The 27,585-nt window shown below is 44.8% G+C and overlaps 1 protein-coding gene and 1 long non-coding RNA gene across 3 annotated transcripts; one reads left to right on the top strand and one right to left on the bottom strand.

Annotated features, from left to right (window-relative positions):
* Window positions 1–849: 849 nt before the first annotated feature.
* Amer2 (APC membrane recruitment protein 2) lies at window positions 850–3,764 on the bottom strand. 2 transcript variants are annotated; one of them, XM_090342390.1, is made up of 2 exons: window positions 2,747–3,764; window positions 850–2,572 (listed from the first exon to the last, which is right to left on the bottom strand). In XM_090342390.1, exons 1-2 carry the CDS (start codon window positions 3,669–3,671, stop codon window positions 1,662–1,664), a joined length of 1,836 nt encoding a protein of 611 aa, XP_090198516.1. In that variant the 5' UTR covers window positions 3,672–3,764; the 3' UTR covers window positions 850–1,661. The 2 variants fall into 2 exon arrangements, with proteins under 2 accessions (XP_090198516.1, XP_090198515.1); XM_090342389.1 differs by having other exon boundaries at window positions 850–3,764.
* Window positions 2,292–16,598, top strand: LOC150057244 (uncharacterized). The gene is made up of 3 exons (XR_016537167.1): window positions 2,292–2,372; window positions 15,660–16,000; window positions 16,228–16,598. It is a non-coding gene; the product is annotated as an uncharacterized LOC150057244 (long non-coding RNA).
* Window positions 16,599–27,585: the final 10,987 nt, after the last annotated feature.

Genomic DNA, 27,585 nt, shown 5'->3' with positions numbered 1-27,585 from the left:
TATGGAAATGTTGGAGTCATCTCTACATGTATAGTGAATAATCTTTTTGATATGATGACTCAGTCCCTGCAAAAGCACTGGCTTTTGATGAATACACTCAAGTGCATAGCAAAGAGGATATAATTTAACCACCAGACATTAATAGCATTCTAGGAACTGCTTCACTTTATCATTTAAACTACTGAGGCATGTTAATCATATATATATATATGATATATTTATCACTTTTCAAGAAAAAAGTCTTAGTAGGATGGGTTTAGGATAATAAAACAAAAGTCGAATGACATTTTTAAAAAAGGAATGTATTTTCTGATTGATTTTCATTCTGTGGCCCTTATTCTGGATTCCATCACTGCATTTTGAATAGATGGATTCAAAATTTTGTAACCAACATCAAAAATAACAATCTCTGCAAACTAGGGTTTAGGGATTGAAGGATGGAGGACAAATAGACTCTTAACTAAGACAAAGCCAAGCCATCTCCCTAGAGCATCAACGCAACATGTATATATTTTCTTGCTTTTTGTGAACCAGACAACCCAATCAACCCAAACCAGCATTGCTTCCAGTTCTATTATATAAAAGGACTTCAGTGGTTTGTGGGAAGTTGTCATAATGTAGCTATATGACCAGATTTAAAAGGTTATTGACAATAGTATAAAAATCTTAACAGCGGGAGAAACTGTAAAATATGCATTATTCACACAAGAAAGTGACAGCTTAGAAAGGTGAAAAACGACTGTACCTAATGGCATTTAGTTGACATCTTTTCCCTGATTTTGATTTTCTTATTGGGAGAGAGTCTGTAGAGAGTTGCCAAGGAGGGGTGATTAGAGAGTGTTCCAAAACACAGAAATCTACTCTGGGAACCTTTTATTTCTCCCAACCAAACCAAAAGCTTGCTTTTATTTTCCTCATAGTAGATCTTTTACCTATTTGCATATCTAACCACTGAAAGTAAAGTTTTCTCCCAATCAAATAAGGTAAGTACTACCTGGCTCCTTCTGTTTTTCAGGAATTTGTCACACAGTGATTACAGCAAAGAGTCCTTTCTTTCTTTCTTTTTTTTTTTCTGGTTGTTATTTTTGTTTTTCCTGAAAAGGAAAGAGAGGGAGGGAGAAAGGGGAGAAATGGAGGGAGGGGAGAAAGGAAGGGAAGAAAACAGGAGTGAGGGAAGAAGGAAGGAGAGGGAATAATCCTCAGGTCTGTACTGATTTCTCCCGACCCTTTGGTTCTAGCACTCCCCCCATTCACCCCCTCACCAGTACTCTGGTATGACTTTTATTGAGATCTGGTTGTCTTAATTACTATTATTTTTTTTAACAAAGGAAAGTAAAGATGACTTCTGAATATTCCACCATGTTGAAGTGAGAAGGAGGAAAGAGGAAGGAAAGCAAAAGGTTTTTAAAAAGAAGTGGTGGGGAGGGGAGGCAGTGCTTGAAAAGGCTTCCCAGGGACTTATCTTGGTTGGAGGATCATTCTGGCACCCCTCTTTCCACTGTCATTCTCCCAGCCTTGTTTCCAGCCTGCCCAAAGACCTCCCGGCTCCCGGGACTAGGAAACAAGAGTAATCCTATCGTGTGCACGTCATCCTTCGGCAGGCTCCGGGAGCCCCTCGCGCGTCCTGGCCCGGCGCAGCCCGGGTCTCCAGCCGGGAGCGCTCACAACTTCTTGGCGCTGTCGTGGCAGGCCGCTGCCCGCAGCGTGGTCCCCGCTAAGCCTCGATTGCCCACCCTCCGGACCAGCACTTTAGACACCGGGATTTTTGTTCTGGGCATGTCACTCCTGGCTGGTTGCTGGGGTCCAACCGGGTGGCTCGCTGGCAGGTTTGTGAGGTGTTTCACGCTGATGGGGATTTTGGAGTCTTTCGGCAAACTGCCCGGTGTTCGCAAAGGACAGGTGATGGCGCCCGGAACCACAGGCTTTAACCGGGACAAACAGGTGTTCTCCTCGCTGGCAGGAGGGGCTGCTGGGCTGCCGTTCGGCTCAGGGTAGAGGCCGTACAGGGCGTCACCGCTGTCACTGTCCCGGGGGCCACTGGCCTTTTTCCTGCTGCTCCCTCTGTCTTCCTCCGGCCCAGGAGTGGTGGAGTCACAATAGCCCTCATCGTTGTTGGGGATCCCTTCTGACTGCTCCTCCTTCTCGGCGCGTTTGGGGTTCTCCTGGGGATGGAGATCCACGGGGATGCGGTGGAGTCGCCTGCGCTTCACGGAGGACGCGTCCTTCGCGGCTTCGCCACGTCGGGCGTCTTGGGAGGTTTCCGGTGCCGCCGGCGCGGCTTCCTGGGCCGTGGCCGGCTTGGCCGCTCTGTCTTGGGGCCTAGCTTCCCGCGGGTCCTCCGTCTGGGAAAGCATGTCCCAGAACTCCTGCAGGTAGGTGTCCCCGACCCCATCCGGGCTGGCCATGTCCTCGCCTCCTCCTTGGTAGGCGATCACGCTGGGATTCTTTTGAGAGCGCGCGGTGGCGGTGGCGGTGGCGGTGGCGGCGGCGGTGGCGTTGCCGGCCCCGGGAAGGTGCTTGTCACCGCTGGAGTCCGCCTCTTCTTCTTGATCTGCAATAATATCTCCACAGCCTGTAAGAGAGTCAAAGCTTTTCAGTGAAGTCACGTCAGAAAACATCAAACAAATACGGTCAGCCGATGGGTCAGAGGGTGGGTCGACAGAGTAGGAAAGGTCAGGGATGGCAGGTGCCCGGCCACTGCCACCTTCCGAGTCGACCGTGGGGACAGGCTTTATCAGAACATCACCTGTGCTGGGAGGCTCCTGAGCCGAGGGCGCCGGGTCAGCTCCGGGCTCGGGGGGCGTCCGGGGCTTCTGCGGGCGCGGGTGGGGCCGGGGGTGGGGACCCTCCACGGAGTCCTCGGCCTGGCCGTGTCTGTCGTTAGGACCCCCGGGGCTCCGGGGCTCCCGGGCGCCATCGGGGGTGGGGACGGCGGCGGGCACGGCCTCGCCCGCTCCGCGCCCGCCCGCTGGGGCCGGCGGGCTCTGGCGGCCGGCGGGGGGACTGGCGGGCCGGCCGGGGGCTCGGGGCGGTTCCTCCTTGACGCACTCCAGGCTGGCGGTGAGCGAGCCGGGCAGCAGGAGCAGGAGGCTCCCCGGGCTCGGGGCGCCGGCCGCCTCCTTCCCCGCGCCCTGGCCGCCGCCGCCGCCGGCGCGCCTGTCCCTGCGGTGCCAGCGCATGCTGCTCAGGATCCCTCGGAGTCCCTTCTTTTGTTTGGCCGCGGCTCTGCCGGCCTCGGGAGGCTCCGCGGCTCGGCCGCTGTCCGGCCTGCCGCCCCTCTTCAGCAGGGAGAAGAAGCTGTGGGACTTGGCCACCGAGCTGGGGTGCGGGGTGGCCGGGGAGCTGGCTCGGGGGGCCCCCGGGGGGGACGGCTGGCCCGGCTCGGCCGCCCCCCGCTCCGGGGCTGCCTCCTCCTCCTCCTCCTCCTTCCGGCCGCTCCCCAGCTCCGCCGCCGCCGCCGCCGCCTCCGCCAAGCCGTCGTGCGTCCTGCTCTTCACCATCCCCGCGGGGCCCTGGCTTTTCCCATCCCCTTTGTGTTTCACCCCGAAAATGCTAGGCAGGGGGCTCCCCGTCTTCCTCTTCTTGAACAATTTGAAAGCTGCTTTATTGATCTTCCCCGAGGGCTGCTCCGGAGCTGGCGTTTCCGAGGTACAGTCACCAGGTAAGTCCATGTCTGCCGCCGTCCACGACCCCGCGCCCGCCCCCGGCCTCCGCCGCCGCCGCCGCTCTCCGCAGACCCCCGCGGACGCGCGCGCTCCCTGTCAGCCTCCCCCGCCGCCGCCGCCGCCGCCGCCGCCGCCGCCGCGGCTCCCGCCCGTCTCCATGGCAACCGAGGGATCGGGGAAAGGGGAGGGGGGGCGGATAAGCAGCTTTCGTCAGCCCTGGGCTCCAGCCAGGCCACTGTCATCCGGATTCTAAATCAACCTGAGCCTCTCCGGCGGCCGCCGCTGCAAGAGAACGCACAGCCCAGACCATCTCTCCCTCCCTTCCCGCAAAGGTGCTTGTACAACGCCCTGCTCACCCAGCCCACCCCAGCCCAGCCTTGGCTTCCACACTGCCCAGCAGGTTGGTGATCAGAGCCAACAACGCAGCCTCTCGAGCTGACATTCAAATCGGGATTATGGAATTCACAGTCCATCTACCACTCACTCCTGTTCTTCTGGTTCCTCCTCTAGACTGACTGTTCCTGAGAATCTCACCATGGATCACACCCATACAACAACAACAAAGCAAGTTAGTTAGCTCAATGCCCACCCCCCTCAAAAAAAAAAAAAATGTTCCTGAGCTGGGTGTGAGCGGCTCACAGCTGTAATCCCAGCTACTCAGGAAGCTGACATCTGAAGATTGAGGTTGAAAGCTAGCCTGGGTAGAAAAGTCCACAAGACTCTTATCTCTAATTAACTAGCAAAGTTATAGAAATGGACACATGCCTGAGTTCAAGGCCCAATACTGGTACACACACACACACACACACACACACACACACACACACACACACACACACACACTTGCTCCTTTTATCATATGTGATGGTCTTCATGCATCCTGGTGTCTTTCCCTTCACAAGCCCAGCAGGGATGAAATGTACACTTACATCTGTCTGGACCAGGGCTAAATATGATCTTCAAATCAATGTTTCATCCTTAATATTAGGGCTCTTGTGCCTGCTACAAAAGCACTAGCCACCAACCAAGCACCAATTTACATCTCAGCAAAGAAAGCTCAACCAGCAGTTGCCTGGTGCTTTGGGGACATTGATGGGTTTTTTTCCCAGACTCCAGTGACCAAAGATTGAAGTTATAGAAGTCACTGCCTGCCGGAGCCAGCCAGCAACGAACCGGGATTCCTGACTTTGGGGGTGAAGACTGGGAAAAGAAATAGACAAGAAAAAGAAGGGGCCAGGAGGACTACAGCCTAAGTCAGCAGCCCAAGTTCCAACCTTAAATACTTTTCTTAAAACCAGGAAACTGCCAGGGGTTATATTTGTACAAAACAGCAATCAAGTCTCAAGTAGGTTAAGTGAGAAGCAAATGACATAGCCTAAAGTCATCATGATAACAGCTTACTTCCTTGTGTACTCAATTGTGCAGGTCCAAGGTCACTCTGACCCCATATTCGGTCCCCAACAACTGCCCAACCCACAATAGACCGAGCTGATGTTGATGTAACTTGGAAACCTCAGGTCCACTGCAAAGAAGAGCCTTGGGATCTGTCCAGGGTTCTGCTCTCTCTTTTTCCTTTTAGTGAGATACTGCTTTATTCCTGCCCTAGCCTTGAACACCTCCCAGGGCTGGCTTGTAGCTCACTTCATCCTGTAGAGCATGAAAAGCTGACAGGGAGCTTAGGGCTCCCTTTACCAGCTCTCACCCAGGTGAGCTAGAAAAAAGAAAATGCCTACCCTAGAGAACAGGCCAGTCAGGGTACTTTGACTTTGAAGGTAACTATTGACCTTGTCATCTTGATGTTTATTTTCATGATCCTAGCTGAGGGCTCATAAGCAGAGAAAAGAAATCTGGAGAAACACACACACATCATTAATATGTGTCATATATTTATTGTTCAATACTAGTATTAAATGCTACTCAATTATATAGAGAGCTTATACACAAATATCAATCTCTTTCCTACTCATCCTATATTCTTCCTTTCTTATTTTTCTTTCCTTCCTTCTTTTTCTTTTCTTCCCTCCCTCCCTTCCTTCCTTTTTCATTCCTGGTAATAAAGCTTGAATTCAGGGCCTAGGCACTGTCTCTGAGCTATTTCACTCAAATGTAATGCTCTGTCACTTAAGCCTCACCTTGGCTTTTCACTGGTAAGGTGGAGATGAGTCTCTCAGATTTGTCTGCTGACTTCAAATCATGATCTTCAGATCTCAGTCTCCTGAATAGTTGGGATTGCAGGCATGACCCATTGGTGCCCAGTTCATTTCTGTGGTTCTACTGTTCTCCTATCCCCTATCTCTAAGCCAGAGTGGCCTTTAAAAAAAGTCACCACATGGTTACCACTTACCAAAACCTCCCAAATATCCTCTTTGCTTCTGCTCTATTTAGCCAGAGCTCTCTGAGCAAATATCTCATCTCAGATTGCAGAACTAGATGGGGTCTCTTCAGTTGCCAGAATCCAAACAAGCTCAGGGCAGCCAAAATGAGGGCAGAATGAGGCCAAATAGCAGAGGGTGAGCAGTCAGAATGCCAGGGCTGTGGGCATGGATAAATGCAGGATGAGAGGGCAGCCAAGCATCAGTGGGAGTCATCTAATGCCAGCAGGGGAGCAAGGTGCAGGTGGCTACAATCCTAGCTATTCAGGAAGCTGAGATTTGAGGATATCAGTTTGAAGCTAGCCCAGGCAAGAAAACCCATATCAGACTCTTTCCTCCAATTAACCACCAAAAAGCCAGAAGCAGACCTGTGGATCAAGTGGTAGAATGCAAGCCTTGAGCAACAGCAGCTCTGGGATAGCACCCAGGTCCTGAGCTTAAGTCCAAAGACTGGCACCAATAGATACATAGATGAAATACAAATATGTATAAAAATGGGTGTCATTTATATAATTATATGACAATATAGCAATAAGAATTAGCACCAAGGGCTGTGAGTTTGACCCAGTGATAGAGTGCTCACCTAGCATGCATGAAGGCCCAGGTTCGATTCCTCGGTACCACAGTCAAAGAAAAAGCCAGAAGTGGTGTTATAACTCAAGTGGTAGAGCTCTAGCCTCGAGATAGCCCAAGGACAGTGCTCAGGCCCTGAGCTCAAGCCCCTGGGACTGGCAAAAAGAAAAAGAATCAGCACTAATAGATATAAATAGAGATGTGTAGATATAGATAGATATAGATATAGATATAGATACTAGCAGGGAAGGCAAGCAAGACAGTGTGAAGATGGCCCACAGCTGTGAGGAAGAACTGGAGGAGTAGGAATGTGAGATGATGAGGCTGAGAGGTATGAGTGATCCACTCACCAATGGCACAGTCATTCCAAGCCAACGCTCACAGTTGCTTGTGCCTAAGCCCTTATACTTTAGAGGCAAGTGATCTGTCACTTGAGACATACACCTCCATCCTTTTCATATAGGTTCTTGGCCTATCTGGGTTAGCCTCAGACTGTGATCCTCTCGCTTCTGCCTCCTGCTTAGCTGGCATTATAGCTGTCTCTTACCATGCTCAGCTTGGTTTTGGAGATAGGGGCTTGCTAACTTTTTAACTTGGTCTATCCTCAACCCTCCTATCTCTACCTCCCACGGAGCTAGCATGAGAGATATGTGCTACCTAAGCCTCTGCCTCTTGTACCCATTTAAAAAATCTCTGCTTTGCCCTGGGCTTCTGGATATAAAGTCCACATCACACCTAGCCCTTGGTTCAGCGCCCCCCTCAGCAGACAGATGGCACGTGTGAGCTCTCCTGGGTTGCGCTAATGCGGGCCATTCTGTCCAGGTTCTTCGTCCCTTTAGTTCCAGCAATTGGAGGAAGCAGCTTTCTGCTGTCACATCTCCTTGTCATAGTCTCTGGAATCATCCACTCCATTCCCAGCTACTTGCACTGCTTGTGAAGAGGCGTGAGAAGTCTCTCTTGCTTCTTTGGGCCACGCTTGTCCCTCATTTAAGTCCCCAGCCCATGATCCCACCGTGATTGTACTAGTGACACTCACAAGGGCTCCAGACAACGGGGAAACAGTGTGTGTCCCCACTCCTCTGGAGTTACCTTGTTTGTTTTCATTTTTGTGTGCTAGTAGTGGGGAGGGAAGTTGAACTCAGGGACTTTTGCTCTTGTTTGCCTTTTTTTTTTGGCTCAAGGCTATTGCTCTACTACCTGAGCCACAGCTCCACTTCTATTTTTGTTGTTGTTTGGTTGGTTTTGGTAGCTAAGAGTCTCCCAGACTTTCCTGCTCAGGCTGACTTTGTGGTTGTCAGATCTCAGCTTCTTCATTCAAGGCTGGTGCTGTATCACTTGAGCCACAGCTTCACTTCAAGCTTGTAGCTGGTTAATTGGAAATAAGAGTCTTACAGACTGTTCTTCCCAGGAATGGAGTGGAGCACTGATCCTCAGATCTCAGCCTCCTGAGTAGCTAGGATTACAGGCGTGAGCCATCAGTGCACCTAACTAATCCATCCTTTTTTCAAAGGAGCATTTCGGCACTCCTGAAGTCTGGGTACTGTGATGCCTGCCCTAGCCAGTGCCTGGATGGTAGCTTGGAGGTCATTTTTGCTCCTTTGGAAAAGAAAAAAACAAAACAACAACAACAAAAAAAAAACCCTCTGTTTTCTCCTCAATAGCCAGGTTTCATTTTGCCATGGACCCTGACTACCTACTGGATTTTCTTCACAGACTTTGGGTTAATACTCTCATCCATATTCCTTCAGCTTTCTTTCTTTTTTTTCCTTCAGCTTTCATTTATGTTTCTTTTACCAATCATCCCAACAAGCCTACTCTTTTTTCAAGTCAGAATCTCAGCCAATCTGTTCACCCAGAGTGTTCCCTGGACTCACACCACTGAGCTCATTAGCCAAGCTAAAGATGGGGCTTTTTCCCCTCCTTTTCTTTTCATTTTAGCTTTTAGCAAAGAGTGAAATCATGTGATCTGGCCCCAAGTTGCTCTCAAGCCTGTATGTCGGAGGGACACTGACTTGAATTGTCCCCTAGAAAGAGAACTGTGCTTTTCTAAACAAGCTTCCTTCCTGCAAGGGTCTGCTTTCATTTAGTGGAAGATTGAAACTCTGAGCAGGAAATTTCTAGGTCAACTCTACTTCACTCTTAAAAAAACAAAACAAAAACAAAAAAACACCCAAAAATCTCTAGCCAAAAAGAACAGCAAAGCTATGGCCTGGGCTTTCTTGGTGTGACTTTTCTGATTACCCAATTATTATGGCTTAGATTAGGATGGATTAAACCCTAAGGGTGGACAGATGGAGAACGCTATTATAATACCCCATGTGGGTTTTCAAAGTGGGATATCCGTGAACACCTGTCCCCATTTCTCGAGTTAGTCTGTCCTCATTTAGAGTCCTGAGTTTACTGGCTTTGAAGTTGGTATCTGAAGAGACTGAATAGCCTAGGAAACAAGTGGACTGCCCTGGCTGGTTCAGCCATTCTGCCTTGCTGGCTCTCTGCCACTGTCTCGTGCACTGCCCTAGATTGACACAGTAAAGAAATATTTGCTTGAACTATAAGTGACTTTGGGGTTATCACGCAGGGCCTGGGATATTTTCTGAAATCAGAGCAGACAGGAAAGATTTCAATTCCAGACCTGCTTTTTAAAAAAATTCATAACTGAAGAACTAACCAGTGTATCCTTCTTGGAGCCTCTGTAATTAGGGGGCTACTGGGAACTGGGTCTTTGTGATCTTAGCAGCATCCTCTACCCCCAACACTTGTGGGGAGATTGACAGAGTTTCTGTAACCCCTTCCTGGGTAGGGAGGTAAGGGACCTGTGTGTCTTTGCCTTCTGGCATTGAATTCATACGTAGAAAGGTACAGTGAAATAATTGCTAAGACAACAATGCCTAGGCCTTGAGTTCAATCACTAGTACAGGCAAAACAATTAGTCAAGATGAGGATGTCTTCCTTTTACAGTCAAGAAAAGCCTATTCAAGCTGGGCAGCACCTAGGGCTCATACCAGTAATCCTAGCTACTCAGGAGGCTGAGATTTGTGGATCAACGTTCAAAGCCAGCTTTGGTGGGAAAAATCTATGAGACTCTTACCTCCAAGCAATCAGTGAAAAGCTGGAATTGGGGCTGTGACTCAAGTGGTAGGTTGAGAGGAGAAGCTCAAGGACATTACCTAGGCCCCGAGTTCAAGTCCTAGTACTGGAGCATGGTAGCTGGACTCTAAAAACTGGGATTCTGATCATACAGTGCCCACCTAAGTTGAATCCATATATATATATATATATATATATATATATATAGTATGTATATTCTTGATATATATATTTTATATAAAATATATAATAGATATTCTTGACCCTTTCATGGGTTGTAGTGTATCTAAGCTATTTCCACTGGATTATTTAGTGGATAATAATTCCAGTAAATAATATTTACTTAATTTGTACTTAATAATATATTTACTTAATAATTCCAGTAAATAATATTTACTTTATTTATTTATTTACTTATTGGTGCCAGTCCTGAGGCTTGAGCTCAGGGCCTGGGCTCTGTCCATGAGATTTTTTTTTTTTTTTTTTGCTCAAGGCTAACACTTTACCACTAGAGTCACAGCTCAACCTTCTGCCTTCCTAAAAGTAGTTTGTTGGGGGCTGAGAGTGTGGCTTAGTGGTAGAGTGCTTGGCTAGCATGTATGAAGACCCAGGTTCAATTCCTTGGCACCACATACATAGAAAAAAGCCAGAAGTGGTGCTGTGGTTCAAGTGGTAGAGCTCAGCCTTGAGAAAACCCAAGGCTCAGGCGGTGGATTCAAGCCCAGGACTGGCAAAAGAAAAAAAAAGTCATTTATTGAAGACTGTAAACTCATTCAACCACTCTGGAAAGCAATATGATTCCTCAACAGACTAAATCTAGAGCTCCCCTATGACCCAGCAATCCCCCTCCTTGGCATTTACCCAAATGTCTAGAAACAAGGACATACTAAAGCTTCTAGCACAATTATGTTCATTGCAGCACTATTTACCATAGGAAAGATATGGAACCAAGCCAGATGCTCCTCAGTAGATGAGTGGATCAACAAGATGTGGTATTTATACACAATGGAATTTTATGCTGTAATAAAAAAAATGACTATTACCCCATTCGTTAGGAAATGGAAAGATTTGGAGAAAATCATACTAAGTGAAGTAAGCCAGACCCAAAGGACATAAGCTCAATGGTTTCTCTCATTTGTAATAATTAGTACACATCTAAGAGTCTCCTAGCAGAGGACAAGACTAAACGAAAGGAACTCTAGGATATGGAAACAAGAGCTGGGTACTATTTTATTTCTCTTCTCTTATTTTGCTCTTATGGTTAATCTCATGTTACTGTATCTGACTTTGTAAACTGGTATTTTGTATATACCTTTATTTGTTTATTTGAAATAGGGAAGGGAAGGGGAAAAACAAGATGATTGGGAGGGGGTGGGAGAGGGAAACAGGACAAAAACATGAATAGGAGTATCAGTGTTCTAGAAGTAATGCACCTACTACCTGACAAATGTAACTGTAACCCCTCCACACATTCTCCCGATCAAAAAAAAAAAGTAGTTTGTTGGAGACAAGAGACTCATGGACTTTCCTACATAGGCTGTCTTTGAACATTGATTCTCAGATCTCAGCATTCTGTGTAGCTAGGATTACAGATGTAATCCACTGGTGCTTAGCTTTCCTCAGTTTTTAGATGACCAAGAGTTTTCCTTCCAAGGATTTTCTTTCTAGCTGTGTCCCAGATTGTTCTCCATATAGCTTCTGTTTCCCCCAAGTATTTGATGATTTTGATGGTTTCTTGAAATTGGGAAAAACTGCAAAGGAACTGTACATTCACTCACAGTCTCTATCTCCCAGTTCCCTGAAGAAACTGACATGCTTCTTCCCAGATCTTTTTTTCCCTCCCCAACTCCCCCTCTTTTTCCCCTAAAAAGAAGTCTTGTATCAGTGGCTAATTATATACATTTCCTTTCAGATTATTGTATGAGGAAAATTTTGTGACATGGGAAAATGCTTAAGATAACAAGAATGAGGGGGTGAAGCTAGAAAGTCTTAAAGCTACATCCAGTATAGTCTCAACTATAGAAAAAAAATACATTAAAAGGAAACTTAATCAAGTCAGGTGTCGGTGGTTTATACCTGAAGCTACTCAGGAGGCTGAGAACTGAAAATTGCCCTACAAAGTCAGCCAGATTCAATTTTTTCTTTTCCTCCCTTCTTTTCTTTTCTTTTTTCTTTCTTTCATTCGCTCTTTCTCCCTTTGTTTCGTTCTTTTTTGTACAGGTCCTGGAGCTTGAAACCAGGATCTGGATGGTGTCCCTGAGCTTTTTTGCTCAGCCTAGTGCTCTACCACTTGAGTCACAGCTCCACTTATAGCATTTTGGTGGTTAATTGAAGATAAGTGTTTCACAGACTTCACTGCCCAGGCTGGTTCTGAAGCATGATCTTCAGATCTCAGAGTCCTAAACAGCTAGGATTACAGGCTTGAGCCATCATTTACCCAGCCTCAAAGACATTTGATGCAGCTCAAATCCTAGACTGATGCACCTTTTGAAATTCTTCCACTGATGACAACACATTTTATTTTATGAGTAGCTATTTCTTTAAATTATCTAGTACTATATATGTGCATCCAGATAGGTCAAAAAGGACCTCATCTGGTTTCTTAAAAAACTGAAAATAGACCTTCCCTACGATCCCGCCATTCCACTCCTGGGCATCTACCCTGAGCATCATAACCCAAGATATGATAAGGACACCTGCTCAGCCATGTTCATCTCTGCACTATTCACAATAGCCAGGCGATGGAAACAATCCAGATGCCCTCCTGCAGATGAATGGATACAGAAAATATGATTGACATATATATATATATATACACACACACACACACACACACACACACAATTGAATTCTATATAGCCACCAGACAAGATAAAATAATGGCATTTGCTGGGAAATGGATGAAATTAGAGCCAATCATGTTGAGTGAGGTAAGTCATGACCAAAGAGAGAAATGGCACATGGTTTCCATGATATGTGGACATTAGATCCAAACAGTACAAGAGCGATGATTCAATATTTGGGTATCCAAGGTTATACTCAAGACATGGTTTTGGAGATATAAACATAACTGCAGACATAAAATTCTATGATGGGATATATACTCTTTAGACATAGTGTTTTATTATGTAGATTAATATGTATCTATGACGTATAAACCCTCAGCTTAATTTTAATTAAGCTATCTAAAATCTATGTGCCAGTGATTGTATAGATAGAGATTCCCTTCTTGAATACTTGTTTGTTAAACATGACATTTGAAATATGATATAAAAATCAGTGTTAATAAAATCTTAAAAAAAAAAAAAAAGAGGGGGCTGGAACTTTAGCCTAGTGGTAGAGTGCATGCCTAGCATGCACAAAGACCAGGGTTCAATTCGTCAGTACCACATACATAGAAAAAAGCCAGAAATGGTGCTGTGGCTCAAGTGGTAGAGCTCTAGCCTTGAGAATGCCCAAGTTTAGCACCCAGGCCCTGAGTTTAAGGTCCAGGACTGGCAAAAAAAAAAAAGAGCAAAGAAAAAAAAAGGGCTTCGTCTGGTTAATAATCCACTCCCATGTGGGAACTGTAGACAAAACCACAAAGACCACAGGTTTAATGGTAATTGTGTAGTTCATAAGCTTTGACTATCTGGGCACTGGTAGCTCACACCTGTCATTCTAACTATACACAGGAGTCTAAAAATCTAAGTACTGAGGTTCAAAGCCAGCCTAGGGAGGAAGGTCCATGAGTTTTTAATCTCCAACCCTTCGTCCCACCAAAAAAAAGTCTGAAGTAGAGATGTGGCTCAAGTGGTCGAGAGTCAGCCTTGAGCAGAAAAAGCTAAAGACCAGTGCGCAGACCCTGAGTTCAAGCCCCAGGACCAACATACACAGTGTGTGCAGTGTTCAGGTCTGTGCTGTACTCGTGTGGCTTGTCACACTGTAGACATTTTTTTTTTTTTGTCAGTCCTGGGCTTGAGCTCAGGGCCTGAGCACCGTCCTTGGACTTTCTCAAGGCTAGAGCTCTACCAGTTGAGCCTCAGCACCACTTCCGGCTTTTTTCTATATGTGGTACCGAGGAATCGAACCCGGGTCTTCATGCATGCTAGGCAAGCACTTTAACCACTAGGCCAAACTCCCAGCCCTGTAGACATTTTTTTATTAAAGAATTTATTAACATTGATTTTTACATCATATTTCAAATGACGTATTTAACAAACAAGATTCAAGAAGGGAATCTCTATATACAATCACTGGCACTTAGATTTTAGAACATAATTATAATTAGGCTGAGGGTTTGTATGTCATAGATACACATCAATCTATATAATAAAACGTTATGTCTATAGAGTCATAGATTTTCATGTCTATGTAGTTGTGTTTATATTTCCAATACCATGCCCATAGCATTGGGTACACCAATATTGAGTCCTTGCTCTTGTACTGTTTGGGTCTAATAGCCACATATTAAGGATACCATGAGCCTTTTGTTCCTTAGATCTTGACTTGTCTCACTCAACAGGATTTACTCTAGATTCATCCACTTCCCTGCAAATGCCATTATTTTATCTTGTCTGTTGGCTATGTAGAATTCCATTGTGTGTGTGTGTGTGTATATATATATATATATATATCACATTTTCTGTATCCATTCATCTGCAGTAGGGCATCTGGATTGTGTCCATCGCCTGGCTATTGTGAATAGTGCAGAGATGAACATAGCTGAGCAGGTGTCCTTATCATATCCTGGGTTAGATGTTCAGGGTAGATGCCCAGGAGTGGTATGGCAGGATCATAGGGAAGGTCAATTTTCAGTTCTTTGAGAAACCTCCACACTGCTTTCAGAGTGGCTGAACTAGCTTACAATCCCACTAGCAGTATAGTAGGGTTCCTTTTTCTCCACAACCCCACCAGCACCTGTCATTGTCTGAGTTCAAAATCTTGGCCATTCGTGTTGGGGTAAGGTGGTATCTTAGGGTTGTTTTTACTTGCATTTCCTTTATGACCATGGACGATGAGCATTTTCTCATATGCTTTTCTGCCATTTTAACCACTTCTTTTGATAAGTCTCTCTTTAGTTCCCTTGCCCATTTAGTGAATGTTTTGTTTGGTTTGGGGGAGATTCGTTTCTTGAGTTCCCTGTAGATATTAAGGATTTGTCTGATGTATTATTGGTAAATATCTTTTCCCAGCTGGTTGGCTGTCTCTCTACTTTAGTGGCTATGCAGAAACTTTTTATTTTTAGGTAGTCCCATTTATCGAGTCTCTCTCCAATCTGTTGTGACCCTGGGATTCTGTTCAGGAATCTTTTGCCTGTGCCTATGAGTTCCAGTGTCTCTCCTACTCTATCATGTACCAGTTTCAAGGTTTACACTGTAGAATTTTAACATGCATGAAGTAAAAACAAGAAGATCAGCAGGCTCTGTCATGAAACTAATCTTTGAAGTAGACTTGTTGGATGTGAATTCTCTGCCAGTCAGCTTGAGAGGAGTCAGGCTTGGCGGTGGAGAACAGTCCTTGGAGACGTGTCTGGGTGACAGCTGTTCTCCCTGGTTGGCCGAAGAATTTAGCTGCAGAAATCAAATTTGGAACTCCCTAATTAAGCTAATGAAGTCAAATCATTTTAATCTGTACTGGGTCTGGCTCTGATTAATCCTAGAATAAATAGATAATTGTGACTCGGTGGCATATGTACCCCCTTTTATCTTCATACGCCAGCCAGGCAACATCTTTGTATGATTTTTTCTTTTCTTTTAAGAAAAGCAAAAAGAGTTGGGAACTTGAGAAAGGAAGGCAATGTCCTGAGTCAAACTCAGAATTTAAGATGAAAGAAAATCAGAACACTTCACTGAATCAACACACTCCTATTTTAGCAGCTTTGTTGTAAACCACTCTTACCTGCTGCTATAGCTACTCCTGCTTTATTTCTCAGCAGTTGCATTTGATACTAAGGGTGTCCTCCCTACTTCAAAAAATACAGATGAAAGCCAGAGCATCCTAGCTACTTTGGAGGATGCGATCTGAGGATCAAAGACAAGAAAGTCCGTGTGACTCCTATCTCCAGTCAGCAAAAAGCTGAAAGTACAGATGTGACTCAAGTGGTAGAATGTCATTCTGGAACCAAAAAATGCTCAGAGACAGTGCCCAGACCCTGAGTTAAAGTCTTGGGACTAGAACATCATCATCATCATCATCATCATCATCATCATCATCATCATCAACAACAACAACAACAACAAAACTACAGATGAATGCTCACACCCAGGGATGGCTCTGGAATCAGACTCAGCAACCATGTCCAGAGTTCATCTTCTTTTCCAGGTAACGGAAGCCAAGTTACTTATTGATTCATTTGCTGAATGTTTTTTCTTTGACAGTATTGACTGAGGTTTGAACTCAGAACCTCGTGCTTGCTTAGCTGATGAGCTTTCTCATGTGTCATCCCTCCAGCCCAAAGTTAAAAGTAACAATCAAAGCTTCTGTCTAGTGTGGTCATCTGTCTTTAGAAAATTTAATTTGTATCTCCCCACTTGTAATTTAATTTCTAGGGAAGTACAAGAACAGCTGAGCTACGCGAGAGGATCACAATTCAAACACAGCCCGGGAAGAAAAGTACAAGACACTCAATCTCCAATTAACCAGTTAAAGTCTAGAAGTGGAGGTGTGGCTCAAATGATAGAGCACCAACCTTGAACGAAAAAGCCAAGGCCCAAAGATCAAAACCTAGTACTTGCATGGGAAAGAGGGAGAGGGAGATAGACAAAGTAAGGGAGAGAGAGGAAGAGGGCGAGAGAGGAAGAGGGAGAGAGGGAGAGGGAGAGAGGAAGAGAGAGGAGGTGAGAGAGAAAAAGAGGGAGAGAGGGGAGAGAGGAGAGGAGAGAAAGGAAAAGAGCATGAAGAAAGGAGGAAAGAGGGAAGGAAGGAGGGCAGGAAGGGAGGGAGGGAGGGAGGGAGGGAGGGAGGAAGGAAGGAAGGAAGGAAGGAAGGAAGGAAGGAAGAATTTATTTTTCCAAAACACACTATAACTCCCTTCATTTTACCTTTAAAAACTTGTCAGGCGCTGTTGACTCATACCTGTTATTACTCAGGAAACAGATCTGGTTTGAAACCAGCCCAGGTAGAAAAGTCCATGAGTCTCTTGTCTCCAATTAGCTACTGAAAAGCTGGAAGTGTAAATGTGGCTCAAATGGTAGAGTGCTAGCTTGAAGCAAAAAAAAAGCTCAGGGACAGCAACCAGGCCCTGAGTTCAAACACCAGTATGCTCATATGCACACACACACACATACACACACACACACACACACACACACACACACACACACGTACAAGCCCTTGTCTTCCTTTGTGAATTCAGTTTCCTCTATCGTGAATATTCCTATTTCAGATACGTGTATCTTTGATGACTCCTCAGTGTTTACCAGTGTTTGCAGTAAAATCTTTATTTACTCATCACTAAATTCCAGGCAGTATTCCACAATGCCAACTGTGTAGCAGTGAGCTTTTTTAAAAAAATTTTCTTTTTTATTGTTTATAATTGGAGATGAGTGTTGCAGACTTTTCTGCCTGGATTGGCTTTGGCCCACAGTCCTCAGGTTTCAGCTTCCTAAGTAACTAGGATTATAGGTGTGAGCCACAAGCAACCAGAAGCAGAGAGTTTTTGCCATAATAATGTTGAATAACAAGCAGCTCAAATCTCAGTAGACCATCACCAAAGCTATTTCTCCCTCTTTTATGTATTTCTTCTGAATATCTTTTTAAAAATATCTGAGAGTACTGGGGCTTGAACTCAGGACCTTGAGCTTTTTTTATTCCCTCTCTTATGACCACTGCTCTACCGCTTGAATCATGCTTTGCTCTTGCTTTGCTTTTTCACTCAAGGCTTATGGCTGTTCCACTTGAATGACGCCTCCACTTCTGGCTTTTTTCTGGTTTCAGACTTCTGCCCAGGCTGGCTTTGACCTGTGAACCTCTGATCTCAGCCTCCTGAGTACCTAGGATACAGATTTGGCCACCAGCACCTGGTTTACATATTTCTTCATGCAGAAATTTTCCAGTCCTAATTCTATGAGTGATGAGCCAGGAATTTAGCTTCTGCAGGAGATCCTGGGTCGCCTAGCTACTCAGGGGCTGGACTCTAAGGATCACAGTTCAAAACCAATCCAGCCAGGAAAGTCTATGAGATTCTCATCCCCAGTTAAACACCAAAAAGCCAGACGTGGAGGTGTGGCTTAAGTGATAGTGTGCCAGCCTTGAGCTTAAAAAAAGCTCAGGAAAAGTGTCCAGCCCCAGCACACACACACACACACACACACACACACACACACACACACACACACCTCAGCTCTCTAAACCAGGCCAGACATGTTCATTTCCTCCTTGTTTTCCTCTCACTGCTCAATCATGGGCTCATTATTACACAGGCTCAGGACAACAGCAGCAGGCTCCTTTGCTAAGTGTGTGTGTGATTGCTGCAATTATCGCTAATGACAACCCCCCTCCCTCTGGAATGCCTGGTGGGCTGTCTTCTTAGAACCATCCATCCTGCAGGGTGGGGTATTTTGTGCGCATGCGCCTGCGTATGTCTCCATGCCAGCCCTTGGTCAGCTGTGAGATTGCCAGCCCCCATAGACAGCCATCCTTTTGGAACCAACTATCATGTTCTTATGCTGTAACAAGGCTGGGAATGTGGCACAGTGCTCTATTCCAAGAGATAGAACTCTGTGGTTGATGATTTATCAAATTCCCATCAAAGATTTTGCTCTATCCCTAGAGCAACAGCTCCACTTCCTGCTTTTTGGTGGTTAATTGTAGCTAAGAGTCTCATGGATTTTTCTGTCCTGGCTGGCTTTGAACTGGGATCCTCAGATCTCAGTCACCTGAGTTGCCAGAATTACAGGGATGAGCCACCAGTGTTTGGCTTCTATACAATAAAGTATTAAAAGGGAAGAATCTGACAGTCTTCAAGAATAACCAGTCAATGGGAAAAAAATCTTAATAAAATAACTTGAGTAACTAGAAGCAGAATAATTATATTGTTAAAAAGTCTTATCATTCCTGCCAGGCATGGGGCTCACACCTGTAATCCTAGCTACTCAGGAGGCTGAGATCTGAGGACCAAGGTTCAAAGCCAGCCTGGGCACACTAGGATCAGAGATTCATTTCTCCAATTAACCTCTAGAAAACCAGAAGTGGTGCTGTGGCTTAAGTGGTAGAATGGTAGACTTGAGCTGAAGAGCTCAGGCACAGTGCCCAGGCCCAGAGTTCAAGCCTCACCACCGACAAAAAAAAAAAAAGCCAAAAAGTGAAGCTGTCAGTTAAGTGGTAGAGTGAAATGGTAGAGCACTAGTCTTGAGCAAAAAAGCTCACCAAGAGAGCCCAGGTGCTGCCCTAGAACCGGCACCAAAAATAAAAATAAAACCACCACCTCCCAAAACAAGTATAACGAAATAATTGAAAATGTCTTAAAGCTTATGAGCTTGTTTCTTTCTGGAATTTTTCATTTTGTATTTTCAGCCTGTGGTTATATAGGACAACAAAAGGATAAGGAGGGGCTATCTATTGCTTTTTTTCCATACAGCATCTATAGGATCATAGTGAAGATCAGATGAGGGGATAAATCTAGTATTCCCTTTTGCATCTGGACATGCATAAAGTCTCTGGAGGTTGGGGCTGGGAGTTTGGCCTAGTGGTTAAAGTGCTTGCCTAGCATGCACGAAGATCTGGGTTTGATTCCTCGGTACCACATATAGAAAAAAAAGCCAGAAGTGGTGCTGAGGCTTAAGTGGTAGAGCTCTAGCCTTGAGAAAGTCCAAGGACAGTGCTCAGGCCCTGAGCTCAAGCCCAGGACTGGCAAAAAAAAAATTTAAAAAAAAAAAAGTCTCTGGAGGTTTTTGTTCAAAAATCAGAGCAGGTACAGCCCTATTTTCTATGTAGTGACCACAGGCCCTTGATAAACATCCTCAACACCTCCAAGACTCTTCTACAAACCACTGATGTAAGCCTATTCCTTCTAGACATTAAGAGAGTACATGAGAGAGAAGCTATGCACATCAGAAAATTCTTCTCAAATGTATCTTTTTCTTTTCTCACTTGGTCCTCTTGTCTCACTGGGTCAGGAGGGAGAATTACAAAGGTTTCACGTGCTTTTCCAATCTGTTTCAGACTTCCTCACTGATGCAGATGAGCCAGATTCCTGTCCATGGTAACTGGCCACAGACTCACCATGAATATTATCAGGCCTCTGGAATGTATGAGGACCCTACGTGAGCAGGGGGAGAGGGAGAGGGGGAGGGAGAAGAAGAGGAAGAGGGAGAGGGAGAGGAAGAGAGAGAGAGAGAGAGAGAGAGAGAGAGAGAGAGAGAGAGAGAGAGAGAGAGACAGAGAGAGACAGAGAGACAGAGAGAGAGAGAGAGAGAGAGAGAGAGAGTGAGAGAGAGAGAGAGAGAGAGAGAGAGAGAGAGAGACAGAGAGAGAGAGAGAGGGAGAGAGAGGAGAGAGAGAATTTCCTGACAGCCATTTTGGGGAAATGGATGACTGATAAAATATTTCTGGAATAGCGATTCTGCCAATTGTGCTCTAAAATAATATTTATGAAATATTCCAGGCTTTCAGTGAAAAGGGAGAGATGAGGGTCATAAATACAGCATGGAGGCTCATTAGGCAAGCCATGGTGCCTGTGTCATGGCAAATGGGTCTACAGCCGGGCTCCATTCATCACATCAACCCACAACTGTCTGAAGAGTATTAGAGGACTTTTCATGGGAGCACTGATTAAAGAGGACATTTATAACTCGGAAGTACAGAAGTCCAGCTAGGCCACCAGTACGTGGGGAAAGTACTGGTTGCCTGGAAATTTACTAAATGGTTTTGACATGTTCAACTACATGCCATGGAATGCAAAGCACTGGGAAAACCAGTGGCTCACACCTGTAATTATAGCTACTCAGGAGGCTGAGATCCAAGGATTGCAGTCTGAAGTCTGCCAGGCAGAAAAGCCCAGGAGATATAGTTCAAATGGTAGAGTGCCCGCCTTGAGTGAAAAAGCTCAGGGATAGAACCTAGGCCTTAAGATCAAGCCCCAGAACTGGTGCATATGCGTGCAAATGCATATGCATGCACACACACACACACACACACACACACACACACACACACACACACACACCAGAAAATGTAGTGTGTTGGAGCATGTCCTAAATTAGCAGAGGAAAATCTCTCTGCTTGTTTCATAGCTGAGTCTTGGGAGGCCCAGATGGTGCAGGAGGAAAGGCCAGGAGTGAAGCTGATTGGGACTTCATGAAAGCATCCCGGTGAGATAATCAGGGTTCACCCTCTTAAGATAAATGCTACATCTCTCAGAGACATTCCTCACTTCTCATACTCCTCATTGCAGTGAATGTGGGGTAGTCAGCTTCTCCTTACTGTGACAAAATAAATTATAAGAACAATTTATGTGGGCTCGCTTTCAGAAGTCCTCAGTCTGTGCTCCATTAGCATGTTGATTTGTGGCTAGTGGTAAAACAGAGCATCATGGAGGAGAAGGGGTATCAGTGTGTGAGAAGTAATACACCTACTATCTGGAAGATGTAACTGTAACCCCTCTATATATTACAATAAACATTTTTTTTTAAAAAAAAAAAGGACATCATGAAGGGAGAAGCCTGCTCACTTTATGGAAGCCAGCGAGTCAAGGAAAGAGGAAGAAGCCAGAGTTCCACAATCCCCCTTAAAGATACCCATACACATACATCCACCAATGACCTAACTTTCTCTTACTAAGCTTCACCTGCTGAGTTCTACCATTTCCCAATTAGCATCAACATCTGGAGGCTAAGCCTTTAATATGTGGACCTTTGCAGACACTGCAGATGCAGACTGTAACAGGGTATCTCTTGACAAGCTGAGATGAAACGATATGCCCCCTCCTCTAGTGGGCTGATCTGATCAGCAACAATACTAGATTTTTAAAGGTGATTGGACCTGCCTGGATTTGGGGATCAGGGTGAGGGGGTCAGATATGCTGACACTGCATGGGGGTCTTTGTTACTGCTATAGAGCTTGAGTTCTGTGTGTGTCCTACTCAGTTTACATACGGATCGCAGGCATAGCTGGGTCCTCAGCACAGAGCTGAGAGGCCAGGACTCCCACAGAGCTGCCTCAATATCCCACACATTCTGGAACCAGTGATGATTAATTACAGAGATGCCTTCAAAGAAAATGTATCAACACTAGGCTGGGCAGATGGATTACATTATATTATTATTTTATATATAGTATAGTACATATTATTGTGTAATAGAGAATACATCAGATGCTTTATCAAGGGCAATGTCCCTACTACAGACAGGAAACAGGGGCTGAGGAGCCCTATGTCAGGTCACAAGTATTTTTGCATTCATGAGAAAGGCAAGCCATCCATTTGCCATCAAAAGAACACAATCAAGTCAAGTGCTGCTAGCTCATGCCTATAATCTTAGCTACTCAGGAGGCTGAAATCTGAGGATTGCAGTTCAAAGACAGTCTGGTCAGGAAAGTCTGTAAGACTCTTATCTCCAACTAAATGCCAAAAAGCCCAAAGTGGAAGAATGGCTCAAATAGTGAGCACTAGCTTTGAACACAAAAGCCCAGGGACAATAACCAGGTCCTGAGTTCAAGCCCCAGGATTGCATGAAACGAAAAAGAAAAAGAATCAAATAGTTGAAAGTAATACACTGATGTTAGGTTATGGTTGTGATCAACGTGAATGTAAGATGTTGAGGCTGGAAGAAATGGGAGATGAATATAGACTTGTCTAAGTCAACACTATTCTGAAATCATTCTAAGACTATTTCAAAATTAAAAGCTTAGGGCCAGGCCTAGTGGAACATGCCTGTAATCATAGCTCTGAAAGAAACAGAAATAAGGAATCCAGTTTTGAGGCCAATCCACGTTAAAAAATATATGAGACTTCATCTCAAGAAATAAGCCAGGCATGGTGATTCACACCTGTATTCCAGCTACATGAGAGTCAGAGGTAAAGGATGGTTCCAGCTCAGCACTAGGCAAAACTTAGAGACTCTACCTAAAAAATAACAAAACTAAAAAGGGCTAGAGTGAGGGTCAACTGATAATAATAATAGACATAACATATTGGCTGAATGCTAATGGCTCATACATGTAATCCTAGTTACTTGGCAGGCTAAGATCTGAGGATCACCATTCAAAGACAGCCCAGGCAGAAAAGTCTGTGAGACTTGCATCTCAATATTCAGGCTCTGAGGCCCTAAATTCAAGCCCTAGGACTGGCACAAATACACACACACACACATACACACACACACACACACACACACACACAAATTACTTTTAATTATAATAATATATATCACATAACTATATCATAGAATATTGTATATAATACTATACTATTAGTAATAACTACTATTGTCTCATTATCTAGGGGTTGGGGATGTAGTGTAGTGATGAGTATTTATCTAGATTTGATCCCATGTCTCTCTCTCTCTCTCTCTCTCTCTCTCACACACACACACACACACACACACACACACACCACAGAGTTTAGAAACCTCAGATGAGCAGAAGCCCAAATAGTCTTAGATCATTAACAGGGGACTAAGAAACAGAAAACAGAAAAATGACGCCTGGGTCCTGTCACTTGTTCTAAGAACTGCTAAGACAACACAAATTGAAAAACAGATAATGACTTTACCCAATGTAATTTCCTCTGACTCAAGATGTATGACAGTACCTGCATCTATGCACAGTCATTAATCACAAAAGATTACCTAGGCAGTGAGTTTATATAAATTTTGAGTGTCATTTTTGCTCACAAAGATGTCTCTAACTTGCAAGTCACTGTGTGTGTGTGTGTGTCTGTGCCAGTAGTGGAGCCTGAACTCAGGGTCTGGGGCACTGTCCTTAAGCTTCTTTTTGTTCAAGGCTAGCCCTCTATACATGAACCACTTCCGACTTTTTTTGCCAGTCCTGGGGCTTGAACTCAGGGCCTGAGCACTGTCCTTGGGCTTTCTCAAGCTAGAGCTCTACCACTTGAGCCACAGCACCACTTCCAGCTTTTTCTATGTATGTGGTACTGAGGAATCAAACCCGGGTCTTTGTTCATGCTAGGCAAGCACTCTACCACTAGGCCAAACTCCTGGTCCACTTCTGGCCTTTTTGATAATTGGAATTTTTTTTTTAAAGTCTTGCAGATTTTTCTGCCTGGACTAGTTCTGAACCAAGATCCTCAGCTCTCAGCCTCTTGAGTAGCTAGGATTATGGGCATGAGCCACCAGATCCTGGTTTCCTATAGCTTTTTTGCTCAAAGCTGGCACTTTACCTCTTGAGTCACAGCTCTACTCACAGGCTTTCCTGCTTGGTCTGACTTCCAACTGGGATCCTCAGATCTCAGCCTCTTGAGTAATTAAAATTATAGGCTTGAGCCACTGCGCCCAGCTCTGCAAATCACATTTGTATTAACAGCAAAGGCATAGAAATGTCCTTGCTACAGAAGAACCATGTTTATGGAAGGGTGATGAGTAGACACAAATTTCTCTCTTTCCACTTCTGATCATGGAAAGGAATGGACCCATCAGCAACAGGACTAGTCTTAGAGAGAGCAGCCTGCCTGCTGGGAATTTACAGTTCTAGAGCTTCCACTCCCAGAGTATTGACTGGGGGAGATGGAGCTGGGCACTAAGGAGGATGGCTGTCTTCCTCACAGCAGAAATGACCTTGGCAACTGGATGGCCTCTTTCCAAATCCTGCTGCCATTTGAGTGACAGCTCGGCAGGAAATCCACCGAGCACAATGCAGGCACTGTTCTTCAAGGCCAATTTAGTAACCAATAGAGCTTTTTTTTCCCAGGCCAAAGATGCTGGACAGTGGCCCTTATTTCCAGCCCCCTTTGGCTTTACTTCCCATTGCCATCTTTCCTAATAAGCCAGCATTCACATACATAGCATGGTCTTGATGGTGCAGTGTTTAATTTTGACCTCATAAGGAAGTCATTTATCAGTCTACTATGGTGCACAAGACAGAGGTATGCACACAGGGAATGCTATGTTGTGATGAGGATTTAGATTTGATTCCATGGACTCCAGGAAGTCTTTGAAAAGTGCAGTCAAAGGGGAATTTAAAACACCTGCCTGGAACAAGAAAAGAAGGTTAATGGCTCTGTCATTGCCCTGGTAAATTTGATGACATGGTACAGAATTTGGAATCAAAAGAAAAAATAATTCTAAAGTCTTGGTCTCCTGAAAGGATTGCAAGCATCATATTTTTTTTTTTTCTGTGCCAGTGCTAAGGCATGAACTCAGTGTCTCACACTCTCATTTAGCTTTTTAACTCAAAGCTGGTACCCTACCACTTGAGTCATGGCTCCTCTTCTGGCTTTTTGCTAGTTGATTGGAGAATAAGAGTCTCACAGATTTTCCTACTTGGGCTGGATTTAAACCATAATCTTCAGACTTCAGCTTCTTTCATAGTTAGCACTGTAAGTGTGAGCCACCAATATCTGGCCAACTAATTTTTTCAAGCCATCCCTTAAATAGCACAAACACTGTACTGTACATTTGTTACTCTTGTACACATTTATGCACCTATCTTATTGAAGTGACTCTCTCCTGTAAGATTACATTTTGTTTGACAGTGTGGGGGTTTGAACTCAGATCCTTGCACTTGGTAGGCTGGGCCATGCCTCCACCTCTAGTCCAGAATTTTACTGGTCAATTAGAGATTGGTACTAGCCTTGAGCAAAGAAGAGAAGGAGGAGGGGGAGGAGGAGGAGGAGGAGGAGGAGGAACAGTCCAGGAACATCCAGGGCTTGAGTTCAAGCTCCAGAACCAAAAGGAAAAAAAAAAGAAAAGAAAAAAGATATGGTACTAGAGCCATCAAAGCCACTGAAATTCTGTCAGTACTAAAGGTAAAGGAGGTGGGGCAAAATACCAATGAAATCTACCTGCCTTCTAAAATGTCTTTCCAAAACATAAATCCGATGTGTAACATGGGCATGTGTTGTTTCGAATTCTTCATCTCACTCAAGTTTTCCATCTAGCACCCACAGCAGCAGAATAAAGACTGCAGGATCACCGGGTGCGATGGTTCACGCCTGTAATCCTAGTTACTCAGGAGGCTGAGATCTGAGAATCACAGTTCAAAAAGCCAGACTGGGTATGAAAATCTGTGAGATTCTTATCTCCAATTAGACAGGAGAAAACTGGAAGCAGCACTGTGACTCAAAGTGGTAGAGCGCTAGCCTTGAGCTGAAGAACTCAGGGATAGTATTCAGGCCCCAGAGATCAAGTCCCACAACTGGTGTGTGTATGGGGGCGGGGGGGGGGGGGAACCTGCAGGATCTAGCTAACTTCCATTCCCCACCTTGTCGTCCACCTACCATCCCCACCAATGTCCTGAGTACCAATGCCCAGAAATGCCCATGATTTTCTGATTCCTTCACGTTTATTCATCTCTCCATCACAAGTATCTTTTTGTTTTAACCTCTGCTGAATTCTTACCTACTATCTAAAACTCAAGCCAACTCCTGCTCTTTCTCTAGAACCTTCCTGACTCCTGTGTTCCTATAGTGGATGATTATGGGGAAATGTTGTCAGATTACTACACCCAGTCTACTCATTTTCTTGTATTATGTCTCAGGCCATCTGTTTTATTAAGCGCGCTAGGGCAGAAACTGCTAGTCTTATTTACACTTTTTCTTTTGCCAGCCCTAGGCTTGAACTCAGGACTTGGTCGCTGTCACTGAGCCTCTTTTGTGTTCAAGGCTAGCATGCTACTCAGCTTTTTCTGAGTAGTTTATTGGAGATAAGAGTCTCATAGACTTTCCTCTCCAGATTGGCTTTGAACCATGATCCTCAGATCTCAGGCTCCTGAGTAGAGGATTACAGGCACCTAGCTTATTTTTGTATTTTTAATAACAATATTTGAGCCATAGGTCCATCCTTCCTTCCTTCTTTCCTTCCTTCTATCCCTTTCCTCCCTTCTTTCCTGAACTTCCTCTCTCCCTTCCTTCATCAGCACCTGTACTAAGGTTTAAATTCAGTGCCTCACACTCACTTGAGCTTTTTTGCTCCAAGCTGTTGCTCTACCACTTGAGCCCTACTTATACTTCCAGCCTTTTGCTGGTTAACTGGAGATAAAAGAGTCTTGTAGACTTCTCTGTGAGATGGCTTCATATCTGTGATGTTCATATCTCAGTCTCCTGAGTAGCTACTCACCCTCACTTGAGCTTTTTTGCTCAAAGCTGTTGCCTCTAGTGCCTGAGCTATTCACTTTATCTTAAAGACAACATGAACTGGTCATTGGCTCATGAACCAGCCACTTTGCTAAGAATTTAATTCACAGGCCTTAATTGGATGAGAGACTAGAAACCTTGTCAAAATGAAGTATACTCGGAACTGACATGTGGTCAAAGGAAGGAAAGGCACACAGATAGCTATAAATACTCTTTATCAGACAGAGCAGCCTTCTCTTTTCTTTTTATATCTTACCTATTAAATATGTAGTCCTGGAAGGGCAACTGCTGCAAATTTTATTAGTTCAAATCAAAATCCCCAGGAATTCAAAAATTCATGCTAAGCTAAAGGATTTGCAGTGGGAAAGGCTTTATGAATACACTGACAGTAAGGGGTAGGAAATTAGGTCAAATTGGTGCTATAGCTCACCTCTGTAAGCCTAGCTACTTAGATCTCAAGCTGAGATCTGAAAATTGTGGTTTGAAGTCACCCTGGGCAGAAAAGTCAGTGATACTCTTATAAATTAACCAGAAAAAGACTGGAGTGGAGGTGTGGCTCACATAGTAGAGCACCACCCCTGAGTGAAGAAGCCAAGGGGCAGCTCCCAGGCCCCGGATTCAAGCTCCAGTTTTTGTTTTGGTATTAAATTGGAAAATGTCA

Source organism: Megascapheus bottae, chromosome 11 (genome assembly GCF_031878675.1).
Source record: "Megascapheus bottae isolate mThoBot1 chromosome 11, mThoBot2.hap1, whole genome shotgun sequence".
NCBI lineage: Eukaryota > Metazoa > Chordata > Mammalia > Rodentia > Geomyidae > Megascapheus > Megascapheus bottae.
The sequence above is the reverse complement of the archived record's forward strand: the minus strand, read 5'-3'. Positions and strand labels throughout refer to the sequence as shown.

Bases quoted from the DNA above. Each gene is read 5' to 3' on its own strand.
- Amer2 (XM_090342389.1), bottom strand. From the start codon at position 3,671: ATGGACTTACCTGGTGACTGTACCTCGGAAACGCCAGCTCCGGAGCAG.